At 40.3% G+C, this 22,861-nt stretch overlaps 1 protein-coding gene across 2 annotated transcripts in view; it reads right to left on the bottom strand.

Moving 5' to 3' along the window:
- Nucleotides 1-17,171: 17,171 nt before the first annotated feature.
- LOC104689215 (macrophage mannose receptor 1-like) overlaps nucleotides 17,172-22,861 on the bottom strand; it is a 35,634-nt gene continuing 29,944 nt past the window's right edge. For both annotated transcript variants that reach the window (XM_010399252.4, XM_019285460.3), the window contains exons 26-30: nucleotides 21,757-21,909; nucleotides 20,184-20,300; nucleotides 19,754-19,921; nucleotides 18,639-18,674; nucleotides 17,172-18,260 (exon numbers count right to left, since the gene is read on the bottom strand). In XM_010399252.4, coding sequence (XP_010397554.1) covers nucleotides 18,061-18,260; nucleotides 18,639-18,674; nucleotides 19,754-19,921; nucleotides 20,184-20,300; nucleotides 21,757-21,909 — 674 coding nt within the window. In that variant the 3' untranslated portion in view covers nucleotides 17,172-18,060. The remainder of the gene's footprint in view (nucleotides 18,261-18,638; nucleotides 18,675-19,753; nucleotides 19,922-20,183; nucleotides 20,301-21,756; nucleotides 21,910-22,861) is intronic.

Here is a 22,861-nt window from a genome sequence, read left to right as displayed (position 1 = left end):
ATAAATGTTGCTTGGATTTACCAGAGTTGTACATGAAAGATGTGTCCTGTATTCCTCAAGAAATCTTGTTTCTAAGCATTTTCTTTGTGTCTTAGGGCACATTCTCTGTGAGCTACCTCCTTTGCCTGGCTGGCGATGCTGTGCTTGATGCCCCCAGCACATGGTTGGCCCTCCTGGCTTCCAGGGCACTGCAGACTCACGTTTAACTTGCCACCGCTAAATTGCAAGCTAAATGCAATCCTTATTGCGCTCAAGAAAATATCATGTCCCCCAAAAATGAAACTATTAAGTTAAACACCTTATGTTCTAGCTGTTTGCAAAGATACAATTTTCTTCTTTTGTTATTGCCTTTCAGATTTCAGCTAGCTCCATATAAACACAGAATACGGTCTGCTTTTGTTTTCTTCCGGCTTTTTTAGCAAAACAGGCCATTTTCAACACACTACTGAATTGGAAACATCATTAGTCTAAAAGCAAAAGAAATTGAACCAGTCTGAGCAGTGATACATGTGAAACATGAATATACTGTCTTCGTTTTTGTAGTGGCTGCTTTCAGGTGCTGTTAACACACCAGTAGCATACTATACTGGAATAATGTATGGAGAATGTTTATTTGTAAGATAGTGACACAGCATGTCATGCTGATAAAGGGTTGAGAAATGCTCCACGAATAAGGGGGTCACTGCCCAAGGCAGTTTAGAGCTGTTACTCATTGCACCAAGCACCCAACAAAGCTTCTTTGGTTGAGATCAGCCTACTACTCTCCAGGATCTCTGAGCCTGAACCTAAATAGAAACTGCCTAAACTAGGAAACGCTGGACCATAGACACATCCTACCTTGTCAACCCTGGTTGATTCTGTTGACTAGGGCTACCCACTATACTACTTCCACTACTAACATAGTTCAGCAAAGAGCTGCTGTGGAGGGAGCCAGTGTGAGGGAAGACTAGATAAATATACTAACTTGTCTTGGAGACTGAGGTATTATTTTCCTATTTCCCAGCATGAGTTCAATTCAGGTGTTGTTTAGGACAGACAGGATAGCTGAACTGACAGGTACTGACACAGGCAGCTGCAGAAGCAGCGCCGCACACGAGAGCAGACGTGCCTTGTCACAGGGATTTGCACAGGTGTGACAGTAAGGGCAGTACTACACACTAGAACAGTGGGCATGCTACCACTACAAGGTAACACTGCTTGAAGGTGGTAACTTTGAGTGTATACACCAAGCCAGCCTTTGTTCTGCTAGCCTGCCCAAAACACAGTTTTTGCCTGCATAAAGACATTTGCTGATAGCTTCCTTTACAGTACTGCTGTTCTCAATCCTCTGTAAGAGAAAATATTGTTGGTTTGGCTGTTGACTGAGAAAATACTTTGTTGTTTAGGATGCACTGGGGTCATCACTGATGAAATTTTTAAGGTTCCATTCATCAAGAAAATGGGCATTCGTGCTTTTAGGTCTGATGTCTTACAGTGGCTACAACCTAGACCACTTTGTAATAGCACACAGTTCCAGCACCTTGAAGAGGAATCTGGCCTTATTCAACTGCAGGAAACTGAAGAGAACACTTGTACACTTGGCCGTGTTCCATGATGTTTTATTTAAATATTCCTATCAAGTAAGCGTTTTTGACTTTCGATTTCTAGCCTTAGCTATAACTTAAGTTGGGCACTCATCCAGGACACTGCCCAAGGCTGAGAATCTTAAATTGATGTGTAAAACACCTTCATAGATGGTTGGTTTAGTAAGATTCCATTTAATTTAATAAGAATGGAGCTCTTAGATCGTCTATTGCAGAGGACCATACGTGAAACATTAAGGATCACAACAGCATAATAGAAAAAATATTATCAAGACAAAGAATTCATTAGTTTGATTATATATTATTGTACAAATATGGAAGACAGCTGCAACACTGTCACTAAAACCTACCAAGCTTTCATTCTTGATGTAGTAATTGAGCCAATGAATATTCATGAACTCTAACTTGTAGTGATTCCACAGTTCATTTGTCAGCTGTGTGATTTGCAGCATTGCCATAAAAATCCAAACTAGTAGAAAACATCAAAGAAAACTAACAGACTGTGCAAATTTCCCTTCTTTCCAAATTGTCTCTTACTCCCTATGCAGCAGTAAAGTACTATACTGAAGATCCTGATCAGATTTAAATTCATGTCCTTTTGAACAGGGAAAGAACAGACCACAGGAGAAGCTTATAGTTTAGAGCTCTATGTTATTTGTACTTTTTTCTGATTCATCACAGTTTAGAGAACTGGCTTTAAATTTTTTTCTTAAAAAGATGGCCCTTTCAATTGTCGATAACTTATCTACTACAGACATAAACTAAAGACAAAACAGTAAAATTACTGATCATTCCAAGTACTGCACCTATAACTTTGCATAATGATTGTTTAATCTTGGCAATAATTCTTGATTACTTCCTTAATAGTTTAATATAAAGTGCTGAATTAACGTTTAATATAGGAAAAAGAGCCCTTCTAACAAAAATAAAAATGTACAACCAGATAATAAGTGATCTGTACTGTATAATTTGAAAATGCTTCAATGTTCAGAAGTTATTTATCAGTGAAATAAGTCATTTTAGTTTGTTACCACAGACTTCAACAATGTTTGTTTTAATAATAAATTGTGGAATATGCACACAAGATAAAATTACTGAAACATTTGCTGAATTTATAAGACTGTAACGGATTTCCCTGACAAAATTTGTGTAAGTGCAATATATGTCATTCCAAAACCAATTTAAATACAGAAAATAACTCACTGGTTGGGACTGATATTTGCCGTGAAAAATCCATCACAACAGATGTCTCAAACTCCCTTGAGACACCTTCTCAAGGAATGAAAAAGTACATCAGCTAGATGCTCACAAATTACTGGACTTGAATCCACCAATTCACCTCATCTGTCATATTTCTGTAAGGCTCCAGTCCTGCCAGTTATTGCATGATGTGCAGCATACAACATTTTCCTAGGGTGAGCAGAGCCTACACAGGAGCACAAATAAATCCAGTTTTCATTAAGCACAATAAACCCAGCTTACATTTTCAGCAGCAGTGAGTTTCAAACAAATTTCTCAGGAAGCAGCTGTACATGACTACAAGCTTGTTTACACATAGCGCTTTTATGTCAGTTTTGAAAGTGATATTTAAACTGGTTTCGCTAAAGCTGAAAAAAAAAAGATGTTAAAGTATAATTTATTGTAATATAAACGTCACATTTTTGATTTTAAACTGACTAAAAGTCAAGTTACATTTTAATGAATATGAGTGTGTCCAGAAGGTATCTCTGAATAAGTGATAAGGTGGCTGAATGGATGGTGGTTAGAAGGCTGCTATTCTGAAAAGCATTATTAGTTGCCCTATCCTAAGGTTAAGTAACTGGCATTCCAAGCAACCTAAGATTTGAGAGAAAAAGTAATTCCAGCATGCTGCACAGATAAAGACAGTGCTGGAAGTTCATTACTTTGTCACAAAGCAAGATTAAAGGATATTTTTAATCTGAGAAGGAGTAACAGGCCCATGAAGGAAATGTTGCAGGAAACAAGAGCATATTTCTGCAACAAAGCAGATGATATAAGAAGCAAGCAGGGAGACATTTAAATGTGTTTCTGGTGTTGATTGTAGTGGAAAAATATGTAATCTCTTTGTAAAATAATCAAAAGATATGGCAGAAGAACAGCTTGACATGAATTGACTCAGATCTAAGTCTTACAATCTGGTCTCTGATTAAAGAAGGCAATTATCATGCTGTTTTCTGACCTTGTAATCTATTAATCACTTGTGTTATATAAATATGTATTTGAACAGAAGCAAGTTGGCATAGCCCTACATACTGGCTATGCATTTGAATCAATGGAAAATTATAATAAGTGGAATCATAAAATCATAGAATGCTTTGGGCTGGAAGGGACCTTAAAGATCATCTAGTTCCAACTACCCCATCATGATCACTAGATCATGTGAAACACTCAATATCTTCAGAATACCAAACATACAGATTCCTACTCATGTTCTGAGCTCCTACTAAAGCACTAGTATGGAAGTCCTCAAGATAGTCTCATAGTAAACAGAGCTGGAAGTGTTGCAGTGGTAATTCTTGCAACACGTGTATCAGACAACAAGGCCCATGGAAAAGAATATATGGACCGATTCTTGGTAGATATTTTCAGAGATGTTTATTTTTCCAGCCGTCTGATCGGCGACTGCCGAGGAACTGCTCAATCACGGCACCAGAGGGTCCTTCCCAGCAGGGGAACACAAAACAACCAATGGGGAACGAGGTTGACCAGGGAGTAGGGAAACCCTGTAGGCCCTGCCTCTACCCCAGGGCCCCTCTCTCAGGACCTCATGGCAGGGGGAGGAACCCCAACACTTCACCCATTTATTTGTAAGAAAAGAGATTTAAAACTTAACATTGAAAACAACTGGATAAACATGAGATAACAAGGACTGTTTCAAAACAAAACAAGCTACTCTCCTGAGTCTTTAAATGTCCAAACTGATTTTTTTGCTGGAATATCTTAAGGATGACAGAAGGGAGACAGGACTCTCTGAGCATGCTTTGTGGGGAAACTGAGGCAGGAGACGGTTTCTTCAATTTGTACTTGTTGAAACTATAAACAAAAATATTTAATTTCTTTCTCTCTCCCTTGTCATCCCCCACTCAGCATTGGAAAGGGATTTTTGGGGAAACAATTGGCAAAGTCATGGTTTTGTGAGGGAAACCATGGGTGAATAAACAGATTGGGAATACACTGGGGGTAATAGGATATAGGGTAAAAGGGAAAGGTGGGATTAGGAAAGGGAGGCTGTATGGACTGCTTATAATGGGGATACTGTCTAACACGACTACGATTTTTAGCATATATACTGCCTTTCACAGAAATACTACAAGGCCCAGTGACATCTGCTGCTTGTAAACCTTTCCTTCCTTGGACAATCTTAAACTCTACTAATTCTCCATCTCTTAAGCTTGGGATATATTTTTTGGGGTTCTTTTTCATAATGGCACAAATATGTCTTTTTGGTTGTCACATCTCATTATAAAACCATAATTTTGTTTAACATTATACCATTTTACTATTCCTAAAACCTTAGATACGATGATTTTTTTCTTTTTCCAAGTGGCTGCTGTTTTCTGTCTCGCTGTGTTTTTGCTTTCGCTTGCTCCCGTGTTGGAACCGCCAGAGCTGCCTGGGCTGCCGGGGCCGCCGGGGCAGCTCATGCCTGCGTGCTCTCACCATGGGGTTTCGACTTCCCGGGGTTGCATTCAGGGCCGTGCGGGCCGGGCCGGGCCACACCGCTCAGCTCTCCGCACGCTGCCGCTGCTGCTGCCTCTGCTCTCAGCTGCGCTGCTGCTGCCTGGGGCCGCGCCCACGTCTCGGCCAGGCCACCAAGAGACGACCCCCCGCGCCCTGCTCCAGCGCGCGTTTTGGTTTGGCGCGGCTCCGCTCTGCTGCATCGCCGCTGGCCGCCGCCCACGCGCCACCCCTCTCGGTCGGGCGTTCATGGGGCTCGCTCCACCACGCGCTGTGCGGGGCCGGGCGGGCACCGCCAGGTCCCGCCGCTCCCGCCGCACCTCATTCCACTACCAACGCTGCAGCTCGCGTCGCTCCACCCACGCAAGGGAATTGCCTCGCTGCTGCTCGGAGAGCGCTTGGTGTGGGTGGCCTGGGTTGCACGGTCCCTGAGGCATGCTTCTCTTCACAAGGACACAGCTGACATTGCTCAACAGTCTCGGTAATTAAATAATATTCACGAAAATATTCTTCCTTCAGCATATATTTTGACTCAGAAATTAACTGTGTCCAAACAGTCTTCCAGAAGTCTTTGGTAAGAATCAAGTCCCAAGAAACGTAGAAAAAGTTCTTAAACAACCATGCCAGGAAGTGTTTCAGTTCCTTTTGAGCTTGAATTAAGCTAAAATTTAAAAATCGTTGTTCAAGAATCTTTTCAAGTTTAAGATAAATGTCCATATGCGGCTCGGAGAGCCACGCATTTTTCCATGGTTCCTCCATAATTTAGAGATGAAACAGCAAAACAAAAACAAGAAGAGAAATCCAAAAAGTTTACTCACAAATCACAGTCACTGTCTTTAGGGATCAATATCATGCCCACATTCTCATCCCACATTTAGGGATCAATATCATGACCACATTTGTTGCAGTGGTAATTCTTGCAATGTGTATCAGACAACAAGGCCCATGGAAAATAATATATATGGACTGATTCTTGGTAGATATTTTCAGAGATGTTTATTTTTCCAGCCACCGGTCGGTGACTGCCGAAGAACTGCTCAATCATGGCACCAGAGGGTCCTTCCCAGCAGAGGAACACAAAACAACCAATGGGGAACGAGGTTGACCAGGGAGTAGGGAAACCCTCTAGGCCCTGCCTCTACCCCGGGGCCCCTCTCCCAGGACCACATGGCAGGGGGGAGGAACCCCAACACTGGAAGCCATCCCAGATGAAGTATATATGTAGCTTTTAGTGTTACAGAAAGTGTATTTTTGATAGTCACTAAAACCTATATCCATGAATGATTCCATACAAATAAACAGGTCATATTTCAGGCTTGTTTTCAAATGCTGGAAAACCATCATGTAAGCAAGCATGGAACTTGAATGAGTATTTTGTGCAGTAGAACACATTTGGCAACATCTTATGAAAACATATATTTTCTTTTCCAAGACAAAATAAAACATTGCTATTAAGTGTCAGAATTCCTGACAAAGGAAAGTTAGCTGAGTATTTTAGACAGTAAAGAGACACCTTAAAGGAATCACCCCGGTGGACACATGTGACAGAGAGAAATACATTTCATAGCTCTCTGAGATACTCAGTGTAATGTATTTAATCCCTTCATGTCTTTGAAAGGACACTGCACCTGCTTTTGTGAAAGCAGCTATGAAGACAATGGTGTATTGCTTAAACAACACTGTTATTTCCAAAAACAATAGAGTACACAGACAGTAGCTGAGCGCCATGTACTTTTTAGAAATATTTCAAGCATTTGACATGTTTATTTAAGAGATATGTCATAGAGTCATATTTGATACTCAAGATTTTGAAGATTTATTCTTTAACTAAGTGAAACTCACTTCTTTTCAACTTTGTCACTAGTAACAACAAGAATTAGTAGAAATACTACAGTGCCTCAAACCAGAAGTCTATGTATTGAATTGCTTTCTCTCTTAGAGAGGCTAATAATGGACACTTACAGGAGTGTAAATATGAGCATATAATGAATGATTCTTCCTCGCTACACCACCCTGTTTTCTTTGAATTAAAGGTTTAGGAACCTCCCAAGCCAGTGGTTGGTCACATCTGGATGACTGTTGTACTAGTTTGAAAACAAACTAGTGGGAGACTGTGAGAGATTGGTTACGTGAAAAGGGACATATAGATTCAGGATATACAGATTCTTTGCAGCGTACTGATCTGAGAAGCTGGCTACGTGAGAATGGGCACATAGACCCTTGCAGCTAGCTGAGCAAGGTCTCATAAGACAATGCACCACACATCCTGTGTAACAACTGAAGTTACAGAATATTACATGTATCTTGCTCAGTAACTGAACCACCATTGAGCCTTACTGCTGAACTATGGGTTTATTTGCAGAGCCAGCAAGGTTAGGTTTTGGCAGTATAAATAGACATCTGTGGTTAGAAGGCCAGGGAAAAATGCAGAATTGCTGACCACGAAAGGGGGTCCAAGGAGGGGTTTAGGATCAGCTTAGTCGACGTGAACCACTTAGAATGCGCCGTTACGAATATGCATAAAGCCTATTATTGTTAGTATATAAGGAGTTTTGGTACAATCAATAAATCGGATTCCTGCTGATCACTCATATTGAGCATCTGGGTTTCCCCTCTATCGCGACAGGAGACACCAAGTCAGAATAACAATTTAATAGGGAAATAAAAGGAGGGGGGAAGAAAAAATAAAGGCAGATAACACTGGGTTAAACTGACAGAGTTAGGACACAATGTGGCACCCTGTTAGTCAGGGTGGTGGTAGCAGTCTGATAGAATGGTGGCTGCAGTCCTCCCGAAGCGGCGATCCTGTAGAAAAAAGGGTCTGCTCCTCCTCAGAAGGTCCAGTGGTGGCTATGTAGCTCCTGTCCTCTGGAAATCCAGTGGAAAGGTTTTCTCTGGTGTTCAGAATCTCAGATTATATCCAGGGTGGAATGCTTGGTTCCTCCCTCTGGGTGGAGCATCTCACAATGGGGTAATGAGTCATGAGGCCAAGTGTTGATTAGGCTCATTAACAGAAGATAGTCCGGAGGGAGTTATCTCTGAGTCATGCGGCAGGACAATGATGGGCCATTAACAGAAAGATAGTCTGGGGGGAGGAGGCAAGGAAACACTGCCCCACCTGGTTTCAACAGCTCATGAGGCTGGTAATAGAATATACTGCAACCCAGGACACTGTTCAACAGCCCCGTCAACCTATTCTCCAGAAACATGGCAAATTCATTTCTGACAACAGGCCTTCCCATGGCAAAGCTCCTGATTTTATAGCCTTCCTAAAAATATTTACCCTTAATCATCCTGTCTTATAATTAAACTCTTAGTGCATTTAACCTTATCGCACTCAGTAACCCCATAACAATGTTGCTAATTTTAGCTGTCGCTGAACTTGTATTTTAGTTTGACTTTCATAGCACTAAATTTAGTTTCCATTTTACTACATCATAGCTCAGCAGTGGAAAAATCTTCTGCAGGTATCCATACTCAAGCTTGAGTTTTGACAACCATGAATACATGTGAGTCGTCAGTAAACACCATCACTACCCTCTTTCTTCCAGGTGATTCAGGACTTTTTGAATAGGGCATGATCTATATTCTCCACATTTACTGAATCCTTCTAGTAGAGTTGTTAGGCCTGATCTTCCAATAAAAACTCCACATTTACTCTTCTATAAGTTATCATAGTATCTCCTAATTCTTTCCTTATTACTGTTTCTATCAGTCTACCTTATACAAAATTAGATTAGCTGTCTTAAAGTACTCAGGAAACACAGGGCTTGTTTTAGAGACTGGTGTAATATTTGGGTCTTGCTATTCCTCTGGCACTGGAAATGTTTTCAAGAGGGATTACGTAATAGAGCAAACAGCAATTTCTAGTTCTTTCAGAACAATTTCTAGGATACTTTTTAAAATTTTTTTCTTAATGTATGTAAAATTGGAAGAGAATTTAATTCATGTTACAGTGACCTTTACCCAGCATAACACTACCAGGGCCTTGTGTTCTTAGGATGGATTAGCCTTTCTGTTGTGCGCTTTTGCTCCAAAAAGCAGTGATGCACATGCACATGTGCTGTCTGCATGACTATCCACCCATACGATAAATATAATTCTTTGGGCCTATAACTGAAATTTTCCATTATTCTTTCTTCATTTGAAGTCTCTCAATCTGTTGTAGTCAATTACATCTTAGTGAACAGTTTAAAGAGATGACAAAAACAGAAGTACTGTTAGCAATTACACTCATACTTTCTGATGTGTCAAAGCCATATTGCTTCTAATTGCAACTCCATTTCACTTCCTCAGAAATCTGTAAAGAAATAAATGTACCTCATTAAAGTCTGAAAAAAGCCCCATAAAAACAACACAATGGACATTTACTGAAAGACAATAAATGACCATTTACAGAAAGACAAGTGATGCAGTCAGTGAAATATCTTCATCCTGACATTATGACAGGAAAGATGGAAATAAAAGTGACCATATTTATATCCCCAAGAGGGGCAAGTCTGGTGTGTAAACAAGTTTCTGAAATTGAGCCAGCAGAATTCCTGTCAGTTCTGTATCTCTACTGATAATAAGCTAATGTTCTTTGCATTTCTGTAGACTTTTCAATTTTAAGATTTAAAAGCAATTACCTGATCTTGATAATGCTTCTATGAGATAAATACGCATTATCCCTTTATTAGCAAGGGAGATGGAGGTACACAGTTTTTTATTTGCCATGTAATGAGCTGATTACCAGAACCACTAGTGAATCATCCACCTATCCTCTCTCTCAGTTGCTAATATTGTTTAAACTGATCCTAATATCATGTATTATGACAAATGCCTACCCGGAACACTGCAGCAATGGTCCTATAAGACTTGTGAGAAGGGGGGAAAAAAAAGTGGAAACAAAAGAAAAAGTGAAGAAAAATTATCATTATTTTACTAGTTCTGCTTCACTTACAAGTCAAATACAAGAAAAAAATTGTACATACAACCTTGAGCTAAACAATAGACAATTTTAGGTGGAGAGAGAAAACCAGGGCATTATCTCATTCGTCATCTAAGAAATAAATGATGAGCGGTTCCGTCTCATCCCCAGGGCAGCCCATTCCCTCAGGCCCAGGCCGTGCCTCCCAGGGCCTCACGCTGATCCCACTGGGATCAGCCCACGGGGCAGCGCAGCGCGCCCGTGCTGGGGCACGTCCTGGACCCCTCGAGCCGAGGGGATTCGCGCCTGCAGAGCAAAAACGCTCCCGCCAAGGCTCAGGGTCCGCCCTTGGCTCCGGACAGCGGCAAAAACAACCCCGGGCGAACCCTGCGCACCGGGGCCCGGCCCGGGCTGCGGCCGCTCGCGCGCTCGCTCGCTAGATGGCGCCATCGGCTGCCGCGGGGCCCGGCCCCGGCTCCCCCCCGCCCTCCCTCCTCTGCCCTCCCTTCCCCCGCCTGCCCTGCCCTCCCGTCCGCTCCCCTCCGCTCCCATCCCTCCCCTATCTCCCCTCTCCCTCCTCTACCCTCCCCTCCTCTGCCCTGTCCTCCCCCTGCTCTCCCCTGCCCTCACCGCACTCTGCCCCCGCCTCCCGACCGACCCCCAGCCCCGCACAGCCCCGCTGGCTCCCGCAGCTTCCAGTGCGTGTAGGGCGGCGGGGCTGCTGCTGGCGGTGCGGCCAGGGCGGGTGTGAGGTGCGGGTCCTGCAGCCCCGCCGGGATGATGCCCCGCGTCGGGGAAGGCTGCGGGACTTCAAGCCCGGGGCTCAGTGAAAGGGACAGAACAGGGTTGGGGCAGTCTTCCCTCACTTTGCGGCGCTGTTCCTTCGTCAGGCGTGGCTGCCCCGGCAGAGGGAGGGATGGCCAAGCCACGGAGTCGCTCCAGGCTGGGATTGGAAATGACAGAGTCCAGCCCGTGGCACCGAGTGGGGCTGTGAATATCTTCCAGCCTGAAGACTCCACAAGCCCGCAGTGCCAGCCAGTGTCAGTCTTCGAGGTACACACCAAACCTGGGCTCTTTCACTGCGTGAAAATACACTCTCCAATGGTCATTCCTCAGCTCAATAACCAGTCATAAGAGACATCTACAAGTACCCCAGGATGGGGAGGATCCTCTTCAACTGCTTTGTAGTTCCAGGAGGTAGTAACAAAAGCTTACTTTTCGATGAAGCCCTGTCCTCAGTGTGTGGATCATGGAATATTGGGATGCCAATGCCAATTTGTCATCTGAATGCCTGTGTGGGAATAATATTTCTCCATTTCGCATCTTCTGTAGAAATACCTGGAACCTGACTCAGACAAAGTCCAGAATAATATAAACCATTCAAATTCTGTTTCTATTTAAAAACGGATCAAGTCATGAAGTTGAACAGTTTCCTCTGAACATGCAGCAAAGTTATGAACAAGAAATTACGAAGTTAGGAACAGCTGGGAATTGCGGAAACCTACTGGACAAAACTAACGTTCAGTTAGGAAAAAAAACCCTTCTTTAGTTGTGCTTGAGCGCTAAATGAACATAAAACTGTATCATATGTTTAATTTCAAATACTTTTTCTCAACCACAACATTTTGCAAAATATTCTTAAGTATTTAACAAAAGTGCTGAGATTATAACATGAGAAACTTAGATTTAAATGTCTTTGTAAATGTATTTTCCAAACTTGTATATGGTAGATAGGAAGTTTGGGAAATGGAGTGGGTTTTCTCTTAGAGAATCCTACTATATGCCAGGTTAGGTAACTGCAGTAACTAGTCCACTTTCCTTGATGTAAAAAGAGATCCTGAAAGACTATGATGTAATACTTTGAATTCCTTCTAACATTTAAATTTTGAACTTAATACCAAAATCACAACAGGAAAAGAAAATTAGGGGGAGAAGAGAGGTGCTTGTTAAGAGAATGGTTCATTGCTGCACCAGGAAAGGTTCAGAGTGAACAATAGGAAGCATTTCTTTACCAAGAGGGCGGTCATGCACTGGAACAGATTTCATAGAGGGTGGTCAATGCCCCAAGCCTGACAGTGTTTAAGATGTATTTGAACACTGTCCTTAACAACACACTTTTGTCAGACCTGAATTGATCAGGCAATCCAATTGGGTTAGATGGTCACTGTAAGAACCTTCCAACTAAAATAGACTGGTCTTCGCTCTGAAATAGAAAGAAAATAACCTAGACATTGGTGGTAATCACCACTGCCAATAACTGGAAGCAGTTGGCTGCTAAAAGTTATCTTGGATGTATTTTGGAGGGTGACAAGTGAGTAACCGGTGTTCCTTTGAAAATGTTTTAAAAAATAATTGTTGAGACAAAATTTATAAAAATGGCAAGATTTGGTAAAGAGTAAAGAGAATAAATTGGGGAAAAGGAGGAGAATTAACAGTAAGTTAATTTCACAGAATCCTAGAATGGTTTGGGGTGGAAAGGACCACTCTGCCATGGGCAGGGACACCTTCCAGAGACCAGGTTGCTCAAAGCTGCATCCAGCCTGATCTTGAACAGTTCCAGGGATGGGCCATCCATGACTTTCTGGGCAACCTGTTTCAGTGTTTCAGGACACTCACAGTCAAGAATTTCTTCCTAACATCTAATTTAAAACTGCCTTTTTTAAGTTTAAAGCCATTCCCCCTTGTCCTATCACTGCATGATCTTGTAAGAAGTCTTTCTCCAGCTCTCTTGTGGCCCCCTGTAGTTAGGGTGCTCTGAGTTTCCCTGGAGCTTTCTCTTCTCCAGGCTGAACAACCCCATCTCTCTCAGCCTTTCTTCACAGCAGAAGTGTTCCAGCCCCCTCATCATCTTGGTGGTCTCCTCTGGACTTGGTTAAGCAGGTTCATGTCTTTCCTGTGCCAGTGACCCCAGAGCTGGATGCAGCACTCCAGGTGGGGTCTCACCAGAGAGGAGCAGAGGGGGAGAATCACCTCCGTCAACCTGCTGCTCACACTTCTTTTGATACAGCCCAGGACATGTTTGGCTTTCCGAGTTGTAAGGACACATGGCTGGCTCATGTCCAGCTTCTTATCCAGCATCCCCAAGTCCTTCTCGGTAGGGCTGCTCTCAATCCATTCTCTACCCACCTGCCTCTGTGTATTTGTGCAAAGAATTTGAAAATTATTTGTTAATACAGTTCAAGTAATGAGCCATTTCTGATCACTTTTTACCAGTGGAACATGGCATCACTTGAAACCATTAGGAACATAATGCTATGTACTTCAGAAATGTTTCATACATTGCATGAGGGCAGCATTGGGTGGAGTGGCTGAGATTTACAAGATATTAATGATTAATGGTGTTTAGGTGATAGTTAAGATTTATCTATGACATTACGTATTAACGATGTAAGATTTATCTATGATATTCTGAACAGAAATGGGGTTACAGAAATTAAAAATAAATTCTGTCCAAATTTAGCTGAATTAAAAATTGAACAATTCTTGGTAAACAGCAATTATCGGCCTGATGATCAAAAATACCAGTCTTCTATTCTAGCTTAAATTCAGCATAAATATCATGGATATAGTAGGAAATAGATGGGAAAAATATCGACAGAATGTAGCCAAAATAGGTGAAGTGGTTTTATGGCAGTCTGTGCAGAAAAGGAGAGGAAACTTTTAGCAGCAGCACTTGGTATGGGACTGAACAGGACTTTTTTGCTCAGTTTTTCTTCCTTAACTCTATGTATCAGTGATAGAGACAGAAGTGGCAGAGCCTTCATTCCTGATGCTCAGCACAACTTAACCTTCCCAAGCATTCAGTGGTGTGAACATGTCAGCAGCTGCTCAGGGAAACAGTTTGGCGTACTTTAAACACAGAGATTGTATCAAGACTATGAGAAGACACACTTCACTGATTTTTGACCTGTCTTGGCACTAGGTTGGGAAGTGTTTGTGGAGGTACAAAGGTAGATGCTTGCAAATGGAATTTTATTTGTAATTTCACAGGAGCTTCTGTCAGTGTTCTTAACATTTACTTAAGAAATGCTACCTGCTCAGCCTCCGTTCTGAATTAGTATGAGAAATAAAAATAACAGAAATTTTTTAATTTGATAGATGCTTTGTTTCCAAAAGTAATGACTTCCAAGTCAGGGGAAGAAAAATCTATGAGGATGGGTTTTGATATCTGTTTTCTGATTAGCCTGGAGCTATTGATGATAAATATAATCAACAAAAAGCTATTACTGCATGTTGTACCAAATTGCATAAGATATCAATTAAGAACTGGATTCTGCAGAACTCATTTACTGTGAGATAATTGGTTTAGGCTTGCTTTGTGCCAGAGAGAGTCTAGAGTTCTCACCAGTCTCTAGACCAGATCAAGTAATTGCACCCTAATGTATCCATCCTTCTGTGCTGACCACAGTGATGACCTTGGGTGAGCAGTTTAGCTAGATACGGCTGCATTTTAGATATCTGCATTATGTGAGATGAATTCCATCCCCTTCAGGCGCCTTAGATAGCTGAGCCTACATATGAAAGAGATTATGTTGTCATTGCAAGTGGTAAGGATTAAAAATGAGGAAATTCAGGCACCATTTATTTATGACAATGAGAGGAAAAAATCCCACATCACACACATCAGTATGAAACACTTACATTAGACATGAGTGCTGAAGTGTCTTCTCCACTCTGAATCTAATTTAAACAGCAGCATTCACAATAAGCAATTTTTTTGTTATTCTGAAGCACTGAACTGACAGCGATTTTAAGTATAGAGGACTTTTTGAAAAGAAAAGAGAAACATGCAAACAACATACTTGAGCAGAAACACTGGGATTTGAGATTAAGCACTGAAAGGGGTAAGGACCTTCTTTGTCTTGTGGAGTTTAACCAAGTGCAACCTAGCCCTCTTCTGTGTCTGAGCAATGTGACGTATGTGGGCAATGTCTTGCTCATATCCAATGTCAGGTCCAAATGACAAATGCTGAGGAATCGGTGCTCAGATGCATTGGTCTCTTCCCAGTGGCTGTTCAGCTGTTTGAGAAACTGTAGGCAGAATGATGTGTCCTTGCTCTGGCAGTGCTGTCCCACACAGCAAACAGCAGGTAATGATGACAGTGGCTGCCAGGTGTGAGCAGGTCTGGTCAGGGCTATGGCTTTCAGCCCCTGTCCCCAGGTGTGAACACCACCGCACTGGCTCACTCTGCACTCGCTTATTTTCATTGCTGTTCTCACCACAGTGCTCTCTGTCTTTCTGTCAGAGACATTTTGGATCAGTCTTTGTGGTCTCTCAGTACCTTGCAGGGGGATCAGCAACAATGCTTCATGTCTAACTTGTGATACTGTCCAGTTCTTGTTCAGTCACGGTGTTCAGCCCAACCACAGAATAGCTGGACATAAAATTACACATATATCAAAATAATTTCATACGGTAACACGTAGAGCTGGCTTGCAGAGCAGCCTGACTGTTGAGCTCTCCGTGCTTCCTGCATGGTGGTGATACCAGCCAGGCTTCTCCTCTGAAGGTCCCAGGCTGTGCTGAATTTGGTCACCAGAATACTTCTGTTATGAACTCCCAATTTTTATAGTTAACTTATAAATACCTTTAAAAAAATCAGTCTCTTACGTTGTATGTTTCCTTTCTTCTTTTGGGAAAGGTAACTTTAATTTATCAGATTCACTAAGCCGGGCATAAATACAGTAGGATCCAGCAGCATGTACTGTTTGCCAACATAGACCAGGAAAAGCGTTTTCCCTACTCACTTATCCAAAGGGCAAGCAGAACTGTGTATTCCCAGATATCTGTAGTACATACCAGGAAACAGTTCTATCTCTAGTCATCTCCATGGGAAGCAGGTGGTGTTTTTCTCATTTGCACAGTTTCGTGCAAAGCTCTCCCAGCTACTTCCTATTTTCTCCTGAAAACAGCAATGACTTTCTTTATTGCAAGGAGTTGGTATTACAGGACTTATTAAAGTAACTTAAGGAACTTTTATCTGAAGGCTGTTGTCTCTGGGCTTTACAAAGTGTTCAAATGACATAAATTGTAAAATATACTTAAATTTTAACTCTATTTTAAATAACCTATGGATGGGAGTTTTGGGTTTGGGGATTTTTTTGTGGTGGGAGTTTTGGAGTTTTTTGGTGTTTTGTTTTGTTTTGAACCAGGTCTTGGTTAAAAGATCTTATGTCTGTATGACATTACTTTGTTAAGTAAGAAAGAGAAGGCCATGCAATCTTCAGACATCTTCCTATATCTGTGATTAGTGAGAGCTCTTTACCAGCTTAGCCAAAGGTATAGAATAATGTGTGGAATAATGTGTGTCCATCCAGCAAAGGAGGGCTGGGGAAAATTTGAACTCTCAGGAGGAAACATTACCCAGGGTGACCCATATTTTAAGATAGCCCTTGTTATAACATCTGAAATAAGTATTCCTTGAGGAAGGGGGTACTTCCATTCTAACTATCGATAATATTTTTAGTTAGAAGCCTTTATTGCTTGATGGTTATCTAGAAGAAATTTAGAAAATAGAGGTAATTCAAGTGTGTTTTCAAGCTGCTCAGGCATAGACACAGATGTCCTGGTGCAGAAACCTATTCCACTTATTCCAGAGATTTTTTTCCCTTGCAGAGATTTTTAGTGTGGCCTCATCTTTTTGTCAGTCAGAGACCGTAAGCATGTGGAGTTAGTGAGCAATCCAGACAGAAGGGCCAAAGAAGGAATCTGTTTCCCAGTACCCACATTTGGTAGAAGCTCCTCTGCTCTAGTCCTGCTCCTCCATATGCTTCTTCAGTGAGGCCAGTTAGTGCCACATGCCCTCTTGTGGCTTGGGGAAAGGTGTTTCCATTCCTCAGGAGGGATGATGCATGTCTTAAAATATGCAGAATGATAAACAGCCCCCTGAAGCAAACCCTGCTACTGGTACAATGGAAGAAAAGCTGAGAAGGGTCTAGGCAGCACATTATCAAATGAAATCACAACAAAAAAGAAAGAATGTATTTTCAAAAAGCATGCCAGGGATTTTATATCTCTGCACCAAAGAATTACATAATGCACTATAACATAGCCATTTATTATACATGCTTGGATTTAAAAAGGGGCAGCTCTGCATACTGAAAGAATCATTACTGAAATAAAACCCAATGGCAAGATCATCTCCTGTTCTATCTTTACTATTAATTTGAACTGCAGAAAAATATGGATATTTGCAGACTACTAGAATATTACAAGGCTGTAGGAAATGTCATAATCCAAAAATTCAGACTAGAGGTAAAATTAAGTGTGCCTCCTCAATTTTTTTACAACTTTTTGTCTTTTTTTTTTGTAAGCAAGTAATACTTAATCCACAGATGCATATATCATAACAGGTTTTACATAAATGAAAAGATAGTATCATAAACTATGAAGCTGAAAACCTGAAATGAGCAGTGGTTGGCCTTGATGATCTCAAAGGTCTTTTACAGACTAGTTAATTCTGTGATTCTGTGATTCCCATCATAGCCTAGATACCACTGAAGTAGCACCCAGGGAAAAACAATTTAAAGTTATGAGTAATGTGTGTAAAAAAGGAGAATTTCTGAGTTAAATAAAGTAATTTTCACATAGTAAATATCTGTCAGATTTTTCCCATAATACTTCTGGAGCCAACTTTTCAGCCATGCGCATTTATATGAAAAACACATACACTCCCCAGACTAAACAACTCTGTAACACTTTGGAAGGATTTTTGGAAGATGTATGTATGTATTTATGTAAGTCCATGAACTCTGTATTTGAGAAGACAGGAGACTATTGTCTGGGTAGGAAAACAAAAAGCTGGGGTCAGATTTCACTGATTTGTAGCCAGGTTTTTGTTAGCTGGATCACATGGGCATTTGGTCAGACTACATGTCTGTATGTGCGTCTTTTCCTTGAATATCCACAGTTGCTTCTGATCCACTCATTCTGGTTGAAATATGTTGCAGGTTTTGTCTTTTCTTCCTCGAGTAGAAATAAATTATACTTCCAGCTCCAACTATAGAGAGGGCTAGAAGAATGAACAGCCAAATGATGCCAGCAGAAAGTACTTTCTCAATTTTCTCTTCTGTAGGGATATACAATGGAATAACCTTTGAGGTTAAAAGATTTCAGAATCTAATAATAAATGAAACTTCTATAACCAGAAAGCAGAAAAATTCAATGTGCATGTCATTTTTCAGTTCAACATGTGCTTCAGGGTTTTTTTTACAAATACCAAACAAAATATAATTAAATCTGATCAAAGCCTAATATTAAAAATATAAATAAAAAAGTAAACCAATATCTACTTCAGGATAACCTATGTATCCTACACTGAGGTACAGAGTAAAAGCTTATAAACTTTTTAAACACCCTCAAAACTAATACTGAGAAACTATGTAATTATATTCCTGTTTTATTTTAGCATGCCCTTATTATTCTGCTTAAAAGGAAGTATGCTTACCTGTATTTTCTGTTGACATCTCTTTGTTTTCAGGAGCTTTTGGAAGGAAAAATAAAGTTTATTCTGAATGCTTAAAAAAAAAGAGAAAGAGGCATTTCCAAGTTCCTAAGTACCAGTGTTTCTGACAATTACCCCCTAAATTCCGGTTCTGGTGACAGTTACTAACCCAGAGAGATGGAGTTCAGCATGTATAAAACTCTAGTAGGATGTTTGGGTCTCTCATTCTAAGAGCATCTGACTTCCTCAGTCGAGATACCCAAAACAACTTGTAGAGACAGATTTCTGTTATTTCAAAAAGTGTTTTAAAATATATTCATTTCTGAGAAACTCCCCACAGGATCCTTAGTCATTTAAGGTGTTTCCTGAAAGGAGGTCTTGAGTGTTATCATGAGCATTTTACTTGAGCTGAAAAGAGTTTTCCATTGTTGTAGCCCCTTCTGTCAGAGAGAGATAACCATTCCATCTGGATGTGGTTCCTCTGGTAGTTGCACTTCCTGAACTTAGCAGGTAATAGAAAGGTGAACAGAAATATGAAGTTTAACCAGACAAAATTTCCATATTCTGATTTAATCTCAGTTGGTAATCAAACTCATGCATTTTCTTACAGATTATATTTTTTCTATTAGGATACAAAAAGTATTTTATTAAACATGATTCTATCATACTGTAGATAAAGAGTGCCACAAGAATGTTTGTCATGGTATTTCTGTAATCCATCAGATCAGTGGTCAGTAAGGAAAGGAATCACCAAGTCCAGCATTTCTACAAGACAGTTTGCATTGCACTCATCAGAACAAGATTCTGTTTAATATATTCATCTGAAATTAAATAAAGTGTTGCTTTTGAGCTTAGCTTTCACCTAGACATAGGGGTCTGAAGTATTTGTGATGGCTGCATGGGGCAGATGGTAGTTCTGGAGGACATAGGGGAGATGCAGCCTTCTGAGAAGGCAGTCAGAAGCCATGTGGGGCTTGTCAGTATTTAGACAGCCACATGCTGCCATTAGAGTCAATTGGTTTTGCACACAAACTTAGAATATTTTACATTTCTATGTTACACAATGAAAATAATTTATTAGACATTATTAACCTTAATGTATTAGAAATACTACTTACTTTTTAGTTTTTTACAGATATAGCCTTTTTTGAAAGAACAGAGGTTGGTGTTCCAGGAGCCAGACAATGCACATAGTTCTCCACAGTTTTTAAGCCTGTGGTTTGAAGGTTCTCCCACTTTCCAGTTGACAAAATCCATTGCAGATTTATCTGTCCATACCCACTCTCCTAATATTAAAAATACACGTATATGTATAAAATACACGGGTTTAGACAAATAAAACGAGTTGTGGTGGAGAAAAAAAATTTATAACATGAATAGTCAGTTAAATGTTTCAATTCTAATTTTAGGCATATTTAAGCATACTTTGTAGTGAACTTTGTGTAGTTTATATATATATATATGTACTTTCAAGTGTACAAAGTTGATTTCTTTTTAACATAACATGTAATTTCATATGATAGGGTAACATATGATTAAAGATATTACCTCTGTCACCTTTTTTTAGCCCTACCCAAAAGTTCAGTGATTTTCCATGGAGTATCTTAATTGTTTCTGACAGAAAGTTTGCTTCAGTATAGTCTCCTACTGATACCAAATCAGCACCTGAAAAAATATTAAGGAACAAGTCACAGTGGCTCATTTTCTTAGAGGTCAAGTCAATAAACACATAAAAAATATGCAAAAATGTATAAAAGACACCAACGCTTCCATATAGACAACACTAGTCTTGCTGTGGGTATTATATCACTGTATTGTATTTTTTTTTGCGCGTGACTTTGTGTTGTATGTATGCAAACCTGTGCAAAGATACGGATTTTCTGAATTTTTCTGGATTTTTTTAGTCTTTGGTATTTTAGAGAAGAATAATTTCTCTCCTGCAATACTTTTTGGACAGGTCTGACCACATCCCAGATTGTGATGCAAGTAGGCTGAAAGAGGTACATGCGATGTAGTCACCACCATGCCTACCACCACTATGCCTCCATCCCCCATCAGCGGCTCGGCAGCAGTTTTGGCTGTGCCTGATGATAACAGGTTAGCTAGGATGTGTCAGCAGCTGGAGGTTACAGTCCAGAAGATGTCCAGAAGTTGATTTATAATTGCCATATGCCCTGGCATTGCAAGTACACAAAGCTGTATTGGGATCATTGGGAAATGACCACCTTCCTGTCCTGGCCAGTGGGTAACAGGCAGGCAAAAGTGTAGGAATTTAGAACATGGAGCAGTGTCCGATTGTAACCTTTCATCCTGGTTGTTAGTGTAATGTTTACTTTTTGTCGTAATTATTTGATTTATCTTCCTACAAAACCACTCCAGGAATTCTGTTGTCGTACAGCTGTAGAGCAAAACACCTTTGCAAAGCAACTTTTTCTGTTTACTCAGTTACAGGTCAGGGCTTTCAAATATATGAGGAAGTGCCTTTAGAAATGTATAGGATGTTTCCTGTTCTTACACTGAAATATGTGTTGCATCACACCAGTTCTTGGAAATGTGGAGCAAAGTGTCTTTTTCTCTGGTGAAGGTAATGCTCTTCTCTCCAGGGGGGCAGCATGGGGCTGTTCCAGAGCAGGAACTGCATAGCTGAGTGTGTTTTACTGATTCATGAATGATAAACAGCTCCTCAATCTCATTTGTTGTCCAGCCAGTGAAATCCACTTACTGAACTGTGCCCTGGAACTAACAAACACAGCTATCCTATGACTTTGTGTCTCCTAGTTTACACTGTGTGTGGATTCCCTGCTTGTTTGGGGAAGGGAAAGCCAATACTGCAGCCTGTGCCTTAGTGGGTCTGTAAAAGTGTTTATCTCTCTACCTAATTACTTTTTGTCATAAAACTAGTAGGAATTAAATATTTTTGAGGTACTCATATTTCACCTGATATTTGACATATGCTGTCTCTGACAAAGATTAGTTTTATTGTGCAAAAGCATGCTCAGAAAAGCAACCAAAAAAAGCATTAAATGTGAAGTTTAAAGTAATTTGAGATTTGCTTAGCAATATTATCCATTATTTTACGTGTTTAATCACATTATCTACCTTTCTAAGATGAAGTACTCACCTAGCTGGGCACATTCCTCATGAGCTTGAGACCAACTTCTTTTCTTGGAGGCCTCAAAATAATAGCAGTGACCAGAGAAAGGTATCCAAGATTTGTGTCCTCTTGATTCAGGGCATTTTCCAGGAAGTTGTGGGGGCTCAGTAGGGGCCCTTACTGATGAGAGATCAGGAAGTTGGAGCCCAGCTGTTTTATGTAATTTGTTTTTCCCATTATACTAGTAAGACAAAACTAAACTACTGTGTTAGGTTTGTAATGTTAGTGGAAATAAAGCCTGTTCTAAGAAGAGCTTGAATATGGTTCTGATTTTCTGTTTGAGACAATATTTTTCTTCATATTTATTTATCAGTGTGATTAGGAAGATACGCTAGTCTGTAAGCAGAATAGATTCTGCCTAATGGTATTTTTTGTAGTTAATCTAGTCAATAAAATATACAATTGCTTTTCTGGCATAAATATCTGCCTAATTAGTTAAAACTGCTGTTTTTAAAATGTCTTCTGACACTTCAGTCTCTTTTTTTGACAGGACCAAAACCTTACAAAACCTTACAGTAGAAACTGTGATTGTGAGTGAAAGTGTTAGTATAACTAAGCATAGGTTGCAGGATTTTTTATTGAACTGCATCCTGAATACATTCCATAGTGACTGATATAATAAGAAGATTTTGGGTTGGGTAGATAAATTCAGATGGAATGTAATATACATATTCTGCCTAATTACATTTTCTTCCTGAAAGTCTTCTACAGTCTGTTTCTTTCCCTGATAAGGAATACTCAGCTCTCAAATGAGATTTCCAGAATAATAAAGTGGAAAGAGACATTAGATATGAATTCTGAGGATTTTTGTCAAATTAAAACATTTTAGAATATAATTGGGCATGTAACTTTAAATTTGCTAGTGATTCAAGATCTTCCATAATGTTGACATATTCAAGAATATGGCTAGATTTTGAAATCATATTTATAGTTATTTCCATATAAATTATAGAAGTTTTTGCTTGGAAGGCTCCTCAAGGGGTTATTTACTTCATCTTTGTGCTCACAGGTGACATGAAGCTGATATATTGTTTTTAACAGATATTAGTCCTGTCTGTTCTTATTAAGCTGT

This window comes from Corvus cornix, chromosome 2 (genome assembly GCF_000738735.6).
Source record: "Corvus cornix cornix isolate S_Up_H32 chromosome 2, ASM73873v5, whole genome shotgun sequence".
NCBI lineage: Eukaryota > Metazoa > Chordata > Aves > Passeriformes > Corvidae > Corvus > Corvus cornix.
The sequence above is the reverse complement of the archived record's forward strand: the minus strand, read 5'-3'. Positions and strand labels throughout refer to the sequence as shown.